The 18,026-nt window shown below is 38.4% G+C and overlaps 1 protein-coding gene across 2 annotated transcripts; it reads left to right on the top strand.

Annotated features, from left to right (window-relative positions):
• Nucleotides 1-871: 871 nt before the first annotated feature.
• Nucleotides 872-4,588, top strand: LOC129763576 (zinc finger protein 501-like). Of its 2 annotated transcripts, none has more exons than XM_055762783.1 (11): nt 872-1,025; nt 2,381-2,601; nt 2,653-2,736; nt 2,792-2,875; nt 2,932-3,015; nt 3,071-3,154; nt 3,210-3,293; nt 3,359-3,442; nt 3,499-3,582; nt 3,638-3,721; nt 3,778-4,586. In XM_055762783.1, exons 1-11 carry the CDS (start codon nt 1,003-1,005, stop codon nt 3,912-3,914), a joined length of 1,053 nt encoding a protein of 350 aa, XP_055618758.1. In that variant the 5' UTR covers nt 872-1,002; the 3' UTR covers nt 3,915-4,586. The 2 variants fall into 2 exon arrangements, with proteins under 2 accessions (XP_055618758.1, XP_055618759.1); XM_055762784.1 differs by lacking the exon at nt 872-1,025 and adding an exon at nt 1,934-2,167 and having other exon boundaries at nt 3,778-4,588.
• The last annotated feature ends 13,438 nt before the right edge of the window (nt 4,589-18,026 follow it).

Raw genomic sequence — 18,026 nt, 5'->3', positions numbered from 1 at the left:
GACTAGCAGCGAAAAATGTTACATTGGACCTTTTGACTGCCCGCATTTGCACATTGGACATATTACGTTGCACGATAAGAATTTGAAACTAACTACTAAACAACAATCCAAATAACAGCATTTCATTCTAAAGGCAGATTATTATTGTTATCACTCGTCGAATTGCACTAAAATCGGTAACAACACCTGTAAGAAACAAAAACTCAAAACGACCGAAGTACGACTTCGTATTGTTTTGACTGCTTTCTTACTTCGGACGTTTCGGGCGTCGGAGAAAAGAGGCGTCCGAAGTAACAGCCGGGCGCATAAAATCCGAATCTGTACATTGGATATTTTTTGTATCGGCGATAAAAAGATGAAGAAGATAGATACGTGAACGATTGTTTTTGTAATACGTTCAACGATTGAAAACTAATAGCGTGCATCCATTAACTCGATTTGTTTACATTTGTTACATAGGACCTTTTCAAAAGTTACGCGAGAATTGTCTTTCAATATTCGATTAATCGAGCGAATATTTAATTCTTGTAATAATCACGTATCACGTTGTCATTCTGGTCGCATGGTCTATCGGGTTGTCGATGTTAGATGGTTGGATATAAAAATGTTGGATAAAACAAATATATAGCCTAATTCATAACCTAAAAATGCATTAACATTGAGAAAGATTCCTTCTTTCATTAATCGCGATTACAGTGACAATTATTCGATGTATTCATATTTTGATTTCAAATTATTCGATACAAAATTACTCGATTATAATTTCAGATATTCGATTATTTGAAATAATCGAACGATTAACCGACGTCTCTACACCCAGCTGTTCATCTCAGGAATGCCAGATTTAAGAGACATTTCACTCACTGTGAAGACAAGAGTAACAAATCAAACACAAAATAGTTCCTTCTGTTTACTCGTGATAAACAGAGAAAGTGTTCACAATTTAAAAGTTCTTTTGCTTTGAATTGATTAGCATAAGTAAAATTCCGCTGGAGGAGTGAGATGACGTTCGTTAGTAACAACCTGTAAGTTTTTCGGGAAAATGTTTGTAAAAATACATCATTGCAAGTCGAGATTAACTTTTCCGAATAGAGCAACATGACTTTAGGTATTCTACTCCAAATAGAAATTTCCTGTTGATGTATATTAGGGTGCGTTTCCATTAGGATGAAACTGGAATAAAACAGAAGCAAGGCGCGTAGAAGTATATCCTAAGGTGGGCCAACTTGCTAAAACCACTCTTCAGCCATCTTGGAAGTCTACTGTGTTTTGTTTGTAAACAAAACACAATACGCTTGTGCTCAAGCTCGCTCGTGATCAGTCTGTCTCTTTCACACTTCAAGGAAAAAAATCCCCTTCTGCTTTCTTCCGTACTGTTTTCATATACCGCTCCCCTAACCAACTTAGTGACGAAACGGCCTCACCTAGTACCATAGACCCGTCTTGAACAGAAGATCAATGCGAACAAGCCTGGTTCAGACCTCCCGTGAACGTGAACGTGAACAGGTGTCAAGGGCTGGTTCAAGGCGCCTCTAAATATACCAGGTGAAACAATCATATGAAATGCACTTTCAGCCATATTGGAATTGCTGTCGGCATTGTTTACAAACAGCATCAGAACGCTGCCGGCTGCTCTATACAAACTGCTACGACGCTTATTCGAACGATGCCTACTATGTTCGGCTTTCGCGAATTTATGTGAAAAAGAAGGGATGATTTTGTAGAATTTCATTCTCACTTCCACCACTCTCGCATGTGGAAATGCAAAAATGGCGTATCCTAGCAATAACAAAACAAACAACCCCCGCTCCACAAACCGTAATCCTCTTCTTATTGAAGTGATGATGTTGCTTCACCTGTTATACATTGATATAAGCGCCTTGGGCTGGTTTAGACCTCTCGTGAACGTAAACGCGAACAAACATTTTTTTGTTAATAATTCATCAGTCCATATATAAAACGCAAGGAAAACGTCTTGAAACGACAGAAAGAAAAATTTTCTAGTCGAAAAACATATTTAAGCATAATTCATATTGATAAAAATAGATTAGTTTGAACGTGAACATTAACGGGGAAATATTTTGAAGTCTATATTCACCACGGTTTTCGCATTCACGTCCACCGATGCCAGGAACTATAGTGAATTTACCAACATCTCAATTTCATGGTGGAAATATTGAATTAATCCGTTTTAATCAATACAAATTGTGTTCAAATAATTCGTTTCTTTTTCCGAAGCACCGTATTCACACCTTGAATTTCGGTTTTTCAAAGAACTTCCTTGCATGCTTGATGATCCTTAACAGACAATTGCATTTCAATCGATCAAATATGAATACCACAAACGACACTGATGTTCGACTTCATCTCGTTTACCCAGCGCCGAGCCGACTGACATCAAAATGGAGCCAGAGTTAATGATTGAAGATTACGAACTATCGGATAATGATAACATTTTTGAGGCAGACCCAGTAGCGGACTTTGGATCAATTGAACGAATCAAGGGAGAAAAAGGAGAAGTATTCTTCATCAGCGAAATGAAAGGAGAAAACGACAATCCGACATGTAACGAAAGATTGTTGAAAGACCCAAAAAGCACGGGTGAGAATATGGGGCTATTTTCTGTAAACATTGACTGATAGCCTATTTCAGGAAACAAACCGCTTAAGTGTGACAAGTGTCAAAAAACATTTCGCTCAAAATTAGGACTCAAGCTGCACGTTCGAATTCATACGGGTTGGTTCGAATAGTTCTATTCAATAAACCATTCAACAGGATTATTTCTTTGCAGGTGAACGTCCTTATTCTTGTTCACATTGTCCAAGAACGTTTGAGGATTCTTCATCGTTCCAATCTCATATTCGAACTCATAGCGGTTGGTAAAAAATGTTTTACTTTGATGAACTATTCAGCAGGACTATTCCTTTGCAGATAATCGTTCATATTCTTGTCGACTCTGTTCTAAGGTGTTTAAGCGCAACACAACGCTCAAACAACATATTTTAACTCATACTGGTTAGTGAAAGATTTTTACAATAATAAACCATTCTGCACTGTAAATGATTTACAGGCGAACGTCCCTATTCTTGTCAACACTGTTCGAAAGCGTTTAGAAGTCCTTCGGCGATCCTAGTACACGTTCGAACTCATACAGGTTGGGTGAAAAAATACTATTCAATAAACCATTCAATAGAATCATTCCTTTTCAGGTGAACGTCCATATGCTTGCCCATATTGCACGAAAGCATTTAAGCAAAATACAGCGCTCAAACTGCACATTCGTACTCATACAGGTTGGTAAAAAATTGTTTAAATTTAATGCTCTATTGAACCGTTCAGCAGGATCTATAATTTGCAGATGAACGTCCTTATTTTTGTCCACATTGTACGAAGACGTTCAAGCAAAATGCAGCGCTCAAACAGCACATTCTTACTCATTCGGGTTGGTAAAGAATGTTTTAGTTTAATGAACCATTCGGCAGGGTCTTTCCTTTTCAGATGAACGTGCCTATCCTTGTCCACATTGTCCGAAAATGTTTAAGCATGCTACGGCACTCCCAAAGCACATTCGATCTCATACGGGTTGGTAAATGTATTTTACTGCAATGACGCATTCAGCAGAGTATTTCCTTTCCAGGTGAACGTTCCTTCTCTTGTTCTCATTGTCCGAAAGCGTTCAAGGATTCTGGCACACTCAAGCAGCATCTTCGAATTCATACACGTTTGTAAGAAATGTTTTATGACAACGAATAATTCAACAGGGTAACTTCTTTGCAGGTGTACGTCCCTATTCGTGTCCACATTGTCTCAGAGGGTTTAAAAAATCTATAACCCTGAGAAGACACCTGAGATCACACCGTAAAGATAGAGCCGGTCCAGGGCAGCGATCACAGGAAGAAATAACTGGATGCTGAAGAATCCATTTGTCGTTGAATGCTGCCGAAAAATAAAGTGAGTGAGTTAGTCCAAAAGAAGAATATTTTTTCAAAAAATACCCAAACTTTGAAAATAGCAAAAAAGAAAGCGAATAGTTCAGATAGGAGCCTTGACACTACACGTGAAACCAAAGACATGCCTTCATCAATCACAGTTCACTAGTTGAACCACTAGTATGCAAACAATGTGATGCATATCAAGGTGGAATAGTAGACGAAGTATATTTCGATTGGGTTGGTAAACAACAAATGGGATCATCATAAAGTGCATTGAGTATGAATTTTGTATGGAAGAAACGAAGGAATATTGAAAATACTGACAGTTCCAAAATACTCATAAAATGCAAAAAAAAACAGTGAGCAGAAGATATGAGGGCAATCTTCCAATGCAGTCTTGAATGACCGAGCCAAAGCGTTATGATCGTACCCGCTTTTATAGTGCGTGTTAGATACACATTCCGGAGTGCAAAAAACATGCGGGTACAGAAGTTCCCCGGCTTGCATGAATCAACAACTTCAACTTCTATGTTACAATACAATAGAGGCTTGAAAATTCATTCACCTCTAGTATCAGGAATGGAGATTTTCTCAGGCTCCTCAGTTTAGAAGTACGTGTTAGGGAAACATTCCGGTCAGCACAAAGACAAGCCAGTACAAAAAATGGGTGGGTTATATCTATGATATAACCGCAAGGTTGACGTGGGACTATCTTAGCAGCAATCATTTGTTTGTATTGATTAAATTTTTGATTGAATAGAACAATTCCCGAATTCAATTGAATACAATATAATTGCCATGTGAGTAAAAAGATTGTATTATTCCATATAAGATCAATTCATGCATTCGTTACAAGTAAATTTAATGACAGTCCTTTTACGTTTGGTATGACGCTTAGAACAAAACATGTGAATGGAAGAATTATCAAACGATTATTTTATTTTACATTTCCTTCTGAAGTTTGCATCTCTCAAGTGTACGTATTTCTCGAACCGCGAATTTGCTTGATTTGATGAACTTCAGGCACTCAGTTTCGATTTTGACATGTACGTCGAACGCATATTGTTCAATCAACAGGCGTCATCGCAGCAATAGGTTATCAACATCTTGCCCAATCATCAAATGGTATGCGTAGGAATTCAGTGAGCAGAGGATATGAAGGCATATCCTTCAATGGCCCGGCAATTCAAATCTTGAATAGCCGGGCCAAAGCGTGGTGTTCGTACCCACTTTTGTAATCCGTGTTAGGAAAACACTTTTAGAAGTGCAAAAAAACCATGCAAGTGTAGAAGTACCCCCGGAAGACCGTATTAAAGGAAACATATTCTAGTTTGCACAAAGGCAAGCGAGTACAAAAGTACCCGCAGTTTGCATTTATTTGCTGAGCCGATTTCCCCAGACATCTTAGTTTTGAAGTCTGTGTTAAGCAAACACATTTCAGTCGGTACAAAAATGCCCCCGACTTGCATGAATTTGCAATTCCAATTTCCTCAGACACCTTGGTTCTAAAGTCGGTGTTGGGGAAACACATTTCAGTTGGAAAAAAATACCCCCGACATTAATGTATTTGCAATGCCGATTTCCCCACGCTCCATGGACTGGAAGTCTGTGTTAGGGAAACACATTTCAGTCGAACCAAAAAGGTCCCCGACTTACATGTATTTGGAATGCCAATTTCCCCACGCTTCTTGGATTTGAAGTCTGTGTTAGCGAAACACATTTCAGTCGGAACAAAAACACCCTCGACTAACATGTATTTGCAATGCCAATTTCCCTAAGCTCCATGTTTTTGAAGTCTGTGTTAGGGAAATACATTTCAGTCGGAACAAAAATACCCCCGACTTTCATGTATTTGCAATGCCGATCTCTCCAACGCTGCTTGGTTTTGAAGTCTGTGTTAGGAAACATACTTTCATGTATTTGCGATGCCGATTTTCCCAAGGCTGCTTGGTTTTGATGGCTGTGTTAGGGAAACCGTAGATCGGGCCAATCAAAATGAGGCAGTTAGGGCGTTTAGATAACGTTTAACATTTTACAGTTATTCAATTGTTCATCTAATGAAAAATAACATTTTATTAAGTACGATAGAAGCGTAGAAATATTCCCTATCAATTGATGCCAACATCTTTCCGATCCAGTAAGAAATGTTCGAGTTATAAGCATTCGGAATCTTTCATTTTATCCTGCATGTTCCGTGTTTAGGTTTTCATTTTACCCCCCATATACTCCGGTTAGACGTAGTCCCACGTCAAAAGTACTCGCCGCTCGCATATATAAGCGAAGCGGATTTCTCCAGGAACCTTGGTTTTGAAGTACGTGTTCGGGTAACACATTTCGGTGTGAACGAAAACACCTCCGGCTTGCAGGTATTTGCAATGTCGATTCCTCCGTGGTTTTGAAGTCTATGTCGGAGAAACCGCACATCGTGCCAATCAAAAAGTAACAGTTAGGCCGTTTGGATAACGCTTGGAATTTTACAGTTATTCAATTGTTTATCTCATGAAAAATAACATTTTAAAAATTGTGATAGATTCGTAGAAATATTTCCTATCAATTGATGCAAACATCTTGCCGATCTATTAACACATGTTCGTGTTATAAGCATTCGAAATCTTTCATTTTTTTATCTTGCATTTTCTGTGTTTAGGTTTTCATTTCCAATACAGCATTATAACATAATATAAATCCGAATAAACATTGATAAAGACGTTAAATATTTTGAATTTTTTGTGTGAAGACCTTTTATTTCGCCGTCCGAAGATAGTTGAAAAAATCGTTTGGCATCCCTAGTTTATTCACTTATTTTTGCTAGAGCTGTCGATTAAACATAGCTCAAAAGAATCAAAAATAACTTGTTGAAATATAAAAAGTGTAAGAAATAGGACAGTTTTGTGCTTCAAATTGTTTTGTACAAATAAGATCCCGCTGGAGGAGTGAGATGGCGTTTGTTAGCAACAACCTGTAAGTTTATTGGGAAAATGTTCCGTATTTAAACTCTTCCGAATAGGGCGACATGATATTTTTGTATTTTATTCTCAGGCGTTCTATTCCTGATACCCTTAGAAAAATCCTCGGTCGAAAACTACTAAATACATTTGGTAATGCAAAATTAGTAGAATGTACAAATTTTTTGTACATATTGTCAACAAACCCGCATCCCTACCAGAGATTAGTATATTTTACTCGATAACATTAGTAAGCTTGGATATTGTCATATCTGAAAATTGGTGAGAAAACCGCGTATTAACCATTTTCATTGTTCCCATAAGGCAATACGGAGGTATAATAAGGATATAATTCTGATACGTGCATTTTCGGCGAGAAAATGTAGCCGATATTGGACTTCCGAATCATGGTTCTGCTTGACATATGTGTTTATTAGTACGGTCGAAAATGACTATAGATTGGTAGTATTTACCAAAAAATTCGTTATATTTACTAATTATTTCTCTCAGTGTAGAAATTCCCTGTTTATATATAAGGGTGCGTTTCCATTAGGATGAAACTGGAAGAAAAAAAGATCAGGGAGTCTTCAAGATCAAGGCGAATACCGTTTGTTTACATGCTTTTGAAGTAGGATTACGTCTTTCTGGAACATATTGGGGACAAGGTGTGTATATATATATATATACTAAAGGTGTGACCGTCGTCAATAAGTACGCGAGGGGAAACAATATAAATATACAGAGGACTGTAGAAAGGGATTTGAGTGCAAAACGCGGGAAAAATATGTCCATCACCAACCGATACCGAGAGTCGATTTGCTCTCTTGAACTGAAACATAAAATAAAATAGAGTATATTATAAACCTAGCTTTAACCGTAAAAGACTTACCTTTCAACTTCTGAATGCTCTTATTGCCACCAAAAGAATTCCACACACAAAAAGCAAAAAAAAAATTGCTGATTGTTTACACACACCACGATAGATACAATACGGTACCACGACTTATGAGAAAGACCTTTCAGCCATCTTGGGTTTTGTATCAGCTGGCTCTACATTAAAAGGTACGCTACGGAAGACTATTATGGTGCTTTCATTTGAAAGATGAGAGAATTTAGTATAGTATATAGTAGTGGAACAACTAAATTAGTGGATTTTGATAACACTTTGGAAATGCATAACTTGAAAGTTAATAATTTTTAATATTTTTAATATGTTATTATAAAGATTATTAAACCAGATTGTTTTTATCAATTAAATTGAAGCTCTTTAACCGCTCCACATTGTTTTTTGACATCCAACTTCTATCTTTCTTAATTTGGCTGCAATATCGATATACACAATTCCTGGGGAAAATTCAAGCAAAATCACGATTTTTACCCCACTATACATTTAACAGACACTTAACGTCACCTTAACGTTGAAAGGTTACATTTCTTCTTTTTTTTTTATTTAAATCGTTTATTTTTACAGGCTCAGTTACATAGGTTTAAAGGAGCCGAACTCCTTACTGTATTGTTACTAGTATATATACATTTTTCCTTAATTCTAATGTTAATAATATAGGAAACCGATTACTCGCGGTCAACTCGAGTTTAGAAGGGTGACATATTTTCTTCAGGAAAAGGAGGGGATATGAGGATATGTTGAAAATGATCACACTCACACTCTCAATCACACTCATCACACTCAATTCTTAAACCTATCTTATATCTAATATGTATTTACATTTCATCTTATTCTTAAGAAGGGATCCGATCTCTCACAAAGGAAAAGGAAAAACTAAGGGTATAAGGACAATCACACACGAAGATCGATAGCTTTAAGGAATACATATATTTGGGACATGTAATCAAGGTCTAACCGAGCCAACACGTCTCTCACCGGCATCATGGGCTGCCTTCCTCGGGCCCGAAGGGTGACTACTAAATTCGATCTGGCGACAAGATACAGCTCGCACGACCAAACAACGTGCTCGATGTCGTGGTAACCTTGGCCACAAACACAAAGATTATTGTCGGCAAGATTAATACGAAAGAGTAGCGCATCTAACGAACAGTGATTGGACATGGGTCGGGAGAAGGTGCGAATAAAGTCCCGACTCAAGTCCAGACTTTTGAACCATGGTTTGAGGCTAACCTTAGGGATAATCGAGTGGAGCCACCGGCCCAATTCATCTTCGTTCCATTTGCGTTGCCAGTTAACTATGGTATTTTTGCGGACTAAAGAATAAAATTCATTGAAGGCGATTTGACGCTGATAAATATCGCCTTCAATTGCACCTACCTTTGCTAATGAGTCAGCCCTCTCATTACCCAGAATTGAGCAATGTGAAGGGACCCAGACAAAGGTAATGACATAACAGCGTCTAGATAAAGCACTCAAAATTTCTCGTATTCTCTCAAGGAAGTACGGCGAGTGCTTTTCCGGCCTCACTGAACGGATAGCTTCGACAGAGCTAAGACTTTCCGTTACAATGTAATAGTGTTCAACAGGTCGTGAGGCGACGCTGTCCAGCGCCCAGTGTATCGCTGCCAATTCAGCAATATACACTGAGCAAGGATTCTGAAGACTGTGTGAGGTGCTAAAAAATTCGTTGAACACTCCAAATCCTGTGGACTCATTCATAGAGGACCCATCAGTAAAGTACATATTATCACAATTGATATCCCCATACTTTGCATCGAAGATCGTTGGAACGATCCTCGATCGAAGATAATCTGATGTTCCATGGATATCCTGCTTCATGGACAGATCAAAATGCACAGAGGAATTGATGTAGTCAGGAAAACAAACACGGTTGGGAATATACGAAGAAGGATTAACCTGCATGGAGACGAATTCATGATATGAGCTCATGAATCCAGAATGAAAATTTAGCTCGATCAGCTGCTCAAAATTTCCGATCACCAATGGGTTCATAACCTTACACCGGATGAGGAACCGAAGAGATAATAAATTGAAGCGATCTTTTAGTGGGAGTAGGCCTGCCAAAACCTCGAGACTCATGGTATGCGTTGAGGGCATACATCCCAACGCGATACGGAGACAAAGATACTGAATTCGCTCGAGTTTAATGAGGTGTGTTTTGGCAGCTGATTGAAAACAGAAACTGCCATACTCCATCACTGAGAGAATAGTTGTTCGATACAACATTATAAGATCTTCGGGATGGGCTCCCCACCAGGTGCCGGTAATTGTACGGAGAAAGTTTATTCTTTGTTGACATTTTGACGTAGGACTACGTCTAACCGGAAGATATAGGGGGTGAAATGGAAATCTAGGCACTGAACAAGTAGGAAAAAATGCAAGATTTGGAACGCTTATAACTCGAGCATTTCTCAATAGATCGCAAAGGTTTTTGCACCAATTGATAGGAAATATATCTACGCATCTATCATAACGAATAACATTTCATTTTTCTTGAGATAAATAATTGAATAATTGTGAAATATCAAGCATTGTCCAAATACACTATGTGCCCATTTTTGATTGGTCCATTTTGTGCTCCTCAAATCGTACCGACCAAAACGGGCAACCAGAGCAGCAGCGAAATAGAATGAAGCACGATTGGAAAGGAAAAAGAAAAAAATGAACGAAACATCGGTCGCAGTCTCACACATGCGTAATTCTCGAGCCAGCCAGTCAGCTTAAAAATCCCCGCTCCGCTGCCGTAACGATCATTCTCATCCGAACCGTACACCACATCGTTTCGCATCACCTCACATCAACAAACCAACACAAGCAGCCATGGTTGGATATGGCAAAGGAGGAAAAGTGAAGGGAAAGGCAAAATCCCGCTCGAACCTTGATCTGGAGTTCCCGCTCGTGTTGATCTGGAGTTCCCCGCAAGAGTAGCTAGGCCGAGCGCGTTAGTACCAGTGTACCAGTCCACCTAGCCGGCGTTATATAGCTTCGGCCGCCGAAGTGATCGAGTTAGCTGGCAAAGCTGCTCGCGACGATAAGAAAACCTGCATTCGGAACAGAACACATTCGGTTCGGTGGACATCAAGACAACAACAGGCAGTTGCAGCGAGTGGCGAGTGGCAAACGCAATCGCAAAACGGCATCAGGTAGCAGAAGAAAAAAGTTTGTTCTTTATACAAACTGCTTTGGCGGCAAATCCAGAACAAGGCGGCATCGAGGGCGTTCGAAATGGTTTTTTTCAAAACCACGAGTACTAAGTTTTCTAAATTGGAACCATTCCATAAAACAAGGCGCTTTTCAGGGCCATTAAACCTTCCAAAAAAGAGTTTAGGAAATAAAGTTCAATGCTTTCTAAAACATTATCCAAAATAATAATAAAACACAAATTGATGTTTTCATAATTTGTTTGCCAGGATCTGATGAGTATGTGAATTTGGCAGTTGTTCTGAGCTTATTGATAGTTGGGGACTTTCCTGATTATTCAATTTTCACCAATTCTTAAATTGTTTCCAGATTTAAAGTACAGTAATCTACAATTAGTTCGACATTTAGCTAATTGGACGGACATGTAATGCGACTTATTTAGTTGGACATTTTTGTAAACATAGAGATCCAAATTATGACCCCACATTGAAAGTCGACACTGTACCACTGTCATCGCAAATGTTCAATTACAGGTTAAAATTACCTCCAATCCGGCACTGAGTGGTGGTAATGCGACGTGCCATTGAATGTAATTCACTGTAAAATATGTCACAAGCTGGATGGGAAGAAATTTTCCAACTGTGAAAGCTGTGGCGAGTGACAACAAATCGCTAAACAGGAAGGTTTAGCCGAACAAGATGGGAATATCGAGTGATAACAAAAACACAACACCAAAGGTTCTTTTCAGAACCATCAACATATTCATAAAGAGTAAACAGTAAACTAATCCATTTTTCAGGTAGATAGGTAGGTATTCACGTAGGTGAAGAAAATAAAACAATATATTTAAAATATATATTTAACAAAAGCTGTCCCCTTTGTATAGTCCTACGTCACTCCGGTTATGTCCCCGACATTACCCACCCGTCTTTTTTTACTCAGATACCTAATATGGGCCCCCCAAGTACATTTGGAGTCGAACCAGACCCCAAGATACTTGAATGACATAGCATGAGTGATCGGTTTACCCAAAAGTTGAAGCTTTGGTTTTGCTGGTCTATGCTTCCTAGAAAAAACCACCATCTCTGTTTTTACATTTCTTCTTGAAATAAGTCATATTTGAGATATAAAAAAATATTTTTTTCCAAACTATTTAATCGAGTCTGTATATGATCGAGTCCGACCTGAAATTCAGAGTGCCATGGAAAATATACCATACTAGTGCTCAATGATTCTATGAATATTTTTCTTTTGGACTAAGCAGAAATATTCAAACAAACCAACTATTTCAACAACATTCGAAGAACTGGTAGTTTTGAACAGAAAAAAAATGTTGGTGCAATAATAATGGTGTACTCTTTTTTCAATCGTCCTCAAAAAATCTTGCAATGGTAAAATTTTCAATATACTGAAATACCATTTCATTCAAAAACCATTATTCTGCACCATGTTTCTTTCAAAATTATATTTAATGTAACTTTTAAAATTATGATATCATATTTTTTTATTATAAATGTCTGCTCTTTTTGATTACAAGAAATAAATATTCGCTCGATTAATCGAATACTGAATTCTGAATTTTTCAAAATCGCGTTCAGCCATAACGAACCAAGTGTAATGCATTTTTTAATCAATTTATTTACTTCTAATGAGATATTAATTTGTCAAAAACAGTTAAAATGAGTCAATATATATACTGGGCCCGATCACGAACGTCACTTCACGGTGTAAACGAAGTGAATTGTATACAACGTTATTTCGGCTGCCACCGTGTGTTTAGAATCCGGAAGAGTTCATCCGTCGTGAAAACTTTGATGAACTCGGTGTTATTATGAATATCATGATACTGTCACGTCACGGGGAAAAACAAGTATATTTGTTACTTGTGTTTTAGATGGTGAAAGCTAATCACGCGGAATGGAGTAAGTTTAATTTCGAATTTATTTAGCTTTTTTGATACCATTTTGAATCTTGTCTTGCTTTTTAAGAAAAAAAGATGAAAAACAGCAATTTATCCGCTTGGTGGAATTTTTAGGACGAAATCCTGACGTATTCAGAGGACGTGCATTTGTTTATTAGGATTCGATAAATGCACTATGGGATGTAATTGAGGACTAAAAATGAAGCTCCCTTAGATCGATTGAAACTCTTTTTTCAATCGTCCTCAAAAAATCTTGAAATGGTAAAATTTTCAATATACTGAAATACCATTTCATTCAAAAACCATTATTCTGCACCATGTTTATTTCAAAATTATATTTAATGTAACTTTTAAAATTATGATATCATATTTTTATTATAAATGTCTGCTCTTTTTGATTACAAAAAATAAATATTCGCTCGATTAATCAAATACTGAAATACAAATATTCGAATGAATCGAATATTTGAGAATGACTACACGATCTATCGACAATCGAATAAACGAAAAATTCAGACATCTCTATTTGCAGTCAAATCCCTTTCCACAGTTCTCTGTATATTTATACCGTTTCCCCTCGCGCACTTATTGACGACACAGTCACACCTTTAGTATATACACACCTTAGCTAAAATGCGGGACTGTCCCGCGAAACGCTGGACGTCTGGTCACTTTAATCTTAACGAACTCGAACTTCATGTGTTGCAAATTGCACATATTTAAGTGTTTCTGAAACGTTCCCCAAAGGAAAATATTAGGGACGCAAACTAAAACAAAATAATTCTCTGAAGATATGCAACAGGCAAACCAAACAACTCGAAAAATTCTGACAGTTCCACCGATAACATTCACTCGGTCGATGCAATCGACTTTGCTCGGTATCTATAATAGTGAAATAGAGTTATCGAGCAATATTTTTATAGACCCAATTTCTATTATAGCGTTTATTGTTTCCATTTATTTTTCTGCCATTTTTAATAACGAATGGTTGCCAAAACACGGGCAGGCACACTGAGAATCTTTACTCAGTAAAATATTGTTGAAAATAAAAACCGCATCGCATATAAAAATAATCTACATTGTCATTGAAATTAGTGGACATTAATTAGCATCATTCAGGCATCATTATGTGCTGCACATAAATTAAGCCAAAATATCGAAGAATCGCCTTTATCTGCTTACCGTACATGAACTCTATATGAAAGTTAATTGTAGCGTACCACATCTATGTAAAAACGTTATCTTCAGTTAAATTTTTGTCAATTAAAAACAGATTTATTTTTGGAGTTTCAGATGGATATGAGTATAATGTGGTAGTCTGCCATGTCCACATGTGGAATCATGTCGGAAAACACAAACACAAAAATTAAATAAAGCTGCTGCTCCCGAGGACTACGTATTCGCTTGTTCTTTGGACTTTTTTTGCCCCCTAAATGATGAAAATAAGTCACAATACAATTGGTCGAGGTTCTGCAAAAACGAACCAAGCGCCAATTTTTTTTTAAATTGAGTTACTTACACCACTGGATGCAGGAAATGATCATCTAAAAAAATTAAAGGCTCCAAAACAAAAATTCGGTGTTGCAGGCTGTGGGAAATCCCGAAATTGCATTCAACTAGAGTGAACCGTAAACCAACAACATGGCATTGAAGGACAGTGATATTTTTCTCCAAAAAGGCAGTTCTTCCCATTCATCCGAATCTTTAACAAATTTTCTGTTTCTGACAACTCTTGGAAACAGTTGTCGGAATCTGGTAAGTAAGTAAAGACTTGGTTATGGAGGTCAGAAATTTAGGAAACAATAGTACTCTAGGCAGTGGTGCCGACCGGGGGGTGTGGAGGGCGCGGACCGCCCCCGGGTACACGATTTTAGAGGTGCAGAATGAACCAAATTTGTATGAATGAATTGAATAAATATGGTTGATTCCTTTTATGACGGGAGGTGGGGGTCAGTGCCGAAAATATTCGCGTTCACAACATTCAAATACGGCGAATTTCAGCCTGCCTTGTATTGATAACCTACTGCTCAAGCGAGAATCGATAAATATGGAACAACAACATCAATGAACACCAGTGGAATGATCAGCAAACATCAGCTTCCCATTAAGTTCATTTTTCATTTGCATCTTCATTTTGTTCATGATATTCGTAACGTCGAAATTGAAGATCATTGCGTGTTAGTGAAAATGTTAGTGAAAATAAAACGTGAATTGAGCACGAATTGATTGGACAACAACATGAACTTCAATCTAATAATATCTCTATGAACGTTCAACCTTTGGGCCCTTGTCAAATCTTTGGGGAGAATAGAGTGAAACCATCCAACATCATCTTCAAGATCATTCCTAGATCATCCCTCCATTGATTCTGTCAACTGATAAATGCATATTATCGGCCAATCGGGAATAATTCATAATACGCATCTAGTCACATTGTGAGCTAACGCCAAATTGTAGGCAAAAAGATTGCTCGTTGCGTTGTGGGGGAACACGGGTGGCTAGTAAAATCGAAATAACATGCCCATTTCAATCGTCAATTTGTTAACTTTTTCACTATATTCACTGTTCATGTCTTAGGCAAAAAAAAGCCACAGGAGGGTTGTGTCCGTGACACGACCGCATAGTTGATGTAGGATTCCGTTAGGCCATCTATTGATTTCGGATATGTGTGAAGAATTACATCGTTAAACTTTTTGATAATGATTTGGTGACCCTGAAAAGAGCCGTTTTGTTCGGTTGTTGAATATTGTTTGTCCACTCCACCAGTGTTTACCGAGTGATGATGACAGGAAGATGATAAACAGTCGTTGGATGGTGAGAATCAGATAAAAGATACCAAAGTGGAACGAGATTGAGAAAACAGCCCTCTGTGATCCTAGACGAGATGCCTCCTGTGTTATGTATGGATGTGTAGATTGTTGTTGGTTCCGTTTCCGATCCTGACTTCCCTAGTCCAGCCAATAATCTTCCGGATGAAATTCCGTCCGCAGTCTTCTATATCACACTCTAGAATTATCTGCCCAAGGTTTTTCTTCATCGTTCAAGGTAAGATAGACAAACATACACCGTAAATCCAAAGAGTACGCTTTCGTGTTTATTTAAACCCTACATCCCTCTCTTTCTTTAAATAACAAGTTCAGTAGGTAAGATAATCCTTGAAATGGATAGGCTCAGATCTGTTTCTTTTCGACGTACTAGCTAGCTCATTAGAATCCGCAGGAATACCTATTATGCTTTCATCATTTATGGAATCGTCATTATTCACTGGTAGAGTCTCGGAAGAACTGTTCGATACATTAGTATGCGGCAGCTTCTTCAAATGTGCTGCACTTCTTCTAAATTCCTTCCCAGTCTCCTTTGAACGGTTTACAACATCCGTGCCACTTTTTCTGACTACATCAAATTCTTCTGTACTAAAATCAGCATTAGACGGCGCCAGTGGTTGTGTGGTTAGCGTAACAGCCTCACAATCCGATCGGCCTGGGTTCAATCCCAGCTGGCGTCGTTGGGATTTTCTGAGGCGAAAAATCTCTGGTTACGTCTTCCTTCGGAAGGGAAGTAAAAGAAGTTGGCCCGGCTCATGAGTTGTTGATTCTGATAGGTAGGAACAGGTGGAGTCGCCTCCCTGATGTCGGTGATTGGCACTAAAGTGGCGGAAATATGCCGACGTAAAACAAGCGAAGATAAAAAAAAAAAAAAAAAATCAGCATTCAACTTATTTTCTTTCCTCACACGTTTTGCCAATACCTGATCCCCTACCTCTATATCACTCTTTCGGGCTCTTCGCTTCTCATCTGCATATACCCTTCCCTTCTCTTTTTCAACAACATCACGATCTCTCACTTCGTCATATTCTGGAGAGGTAGCAAGAATAGTTGGTAATTTTGTACGCATTCGGCGACCAAACATCAGTTCAGATGGCGATTTTCCTGTCGTTGTGTGATTAGCTGCGTGATACATGAGTAAATACTGTCGCAACTCTCGACGCCAATCCTTCCCAAGTTCTTGTGCTATGCGTAATCGCTTGAGAATGGACCGATTTTGCCGCTCCACTTCACCATTCATTTGTGGCCAATACGGAATTGAATGGACTAAACGTATACCATACTCATCACAAAAGTTGCGAAACTCGTCAGAACTGAATTGTGGTCCATTATCCGCTCTAAGACTTTCAGGAATGCCATATCTAGAGAAAATAATCATTAACTCGTCAATAGTTGACGTTGTAGATATGTCGTTCATCTCAATCACTTCGAGATATCGGCTGAAGTAATCGACACAAACGAGCAAGTTTTCCCCTTCCGGGAGCGGTCCAAGAAAATCGACAGCAATTTGTTCCCAAGCCCGTGTAGGAAGCTGCTTTATTATCATTGGTTCAGGTGGGTTTGGAGTTGTCACTAAAGTACAGCCCCTGCATTCTTTCACAAAGCTTTCTACGTGTTGGTCCATTTTAGGCCACCATACACTAGCGCGGAGATGACCTTTCATAACCCTGATGCCGGGATGACCCTCATGAGCCAGATGAAGAACTCGCTGTTGAAGTTGCTGAGGAATCACTATTCGGTCCCCTCTTAAAAGGATATCACCTAACCTACACAACTCTGTAAATATCATTCAGAATGCCAAAGGTAGATCTACAGTCATCCCAGCATCCAACGCCTCAATGATTCGTTGAATTTGAGGGTCATTTTTGCTCGCACTTTCGATCTCGTCCCATTTTAATGCAATCGCTGAAACTGCTGAATTAGCTACTTCACGAACCATGAGTTCTTCTTCATCATCAAACGCTCTCGGTTGAATCGTTGATAGTCTGGAAAACACATCAGCTATATTCATTGCTCCGGAGATGTGTATGATGTTATATTGGAAACTTTGCAAACGAAGTACCCATCGCTCAATTCGAGCAAATGGACGAGAAACAGGTGAAAATAAGAATGTCAATGCTTTACAATCAGTCAAAAGATTGAACGTTCTGCCAATCAAATAAACATGGAATCGTTCGACCCCCTATACTAAAGCCAGCGCCTCCTTCTCGGTCTGACAATACCGTCGTTCTGTGTCTGTCAAAGATTTCGAAGCAAATGCTATAACTCGTGACACGTTCATCTTATCTGTTTGAATCAGGACAGCCCCTAATGCATGTGGACTAGCGTCAGTCA

The sequence above is a fragment of the Toxorhynchites rutilus genome, chromosome 1, assembly GCF_029784135.1.
Source record: "Toxorhynchites rutilus septentrionalis strain SRP chromosome 1, ASM2978413v1, whole genome shotgun sequence".
NCBI lineage: Eukaryota > Metazoa > Arthropoda > Insecta > Diptera > Culicidae > Toxorhynchites > Toxorhynchites rutilus.
The sequence above is the reverse complement of the archived record's forward strand: the minus strand, read 5'-3'. Positions and strand labels throughout refer to the sequence as shown.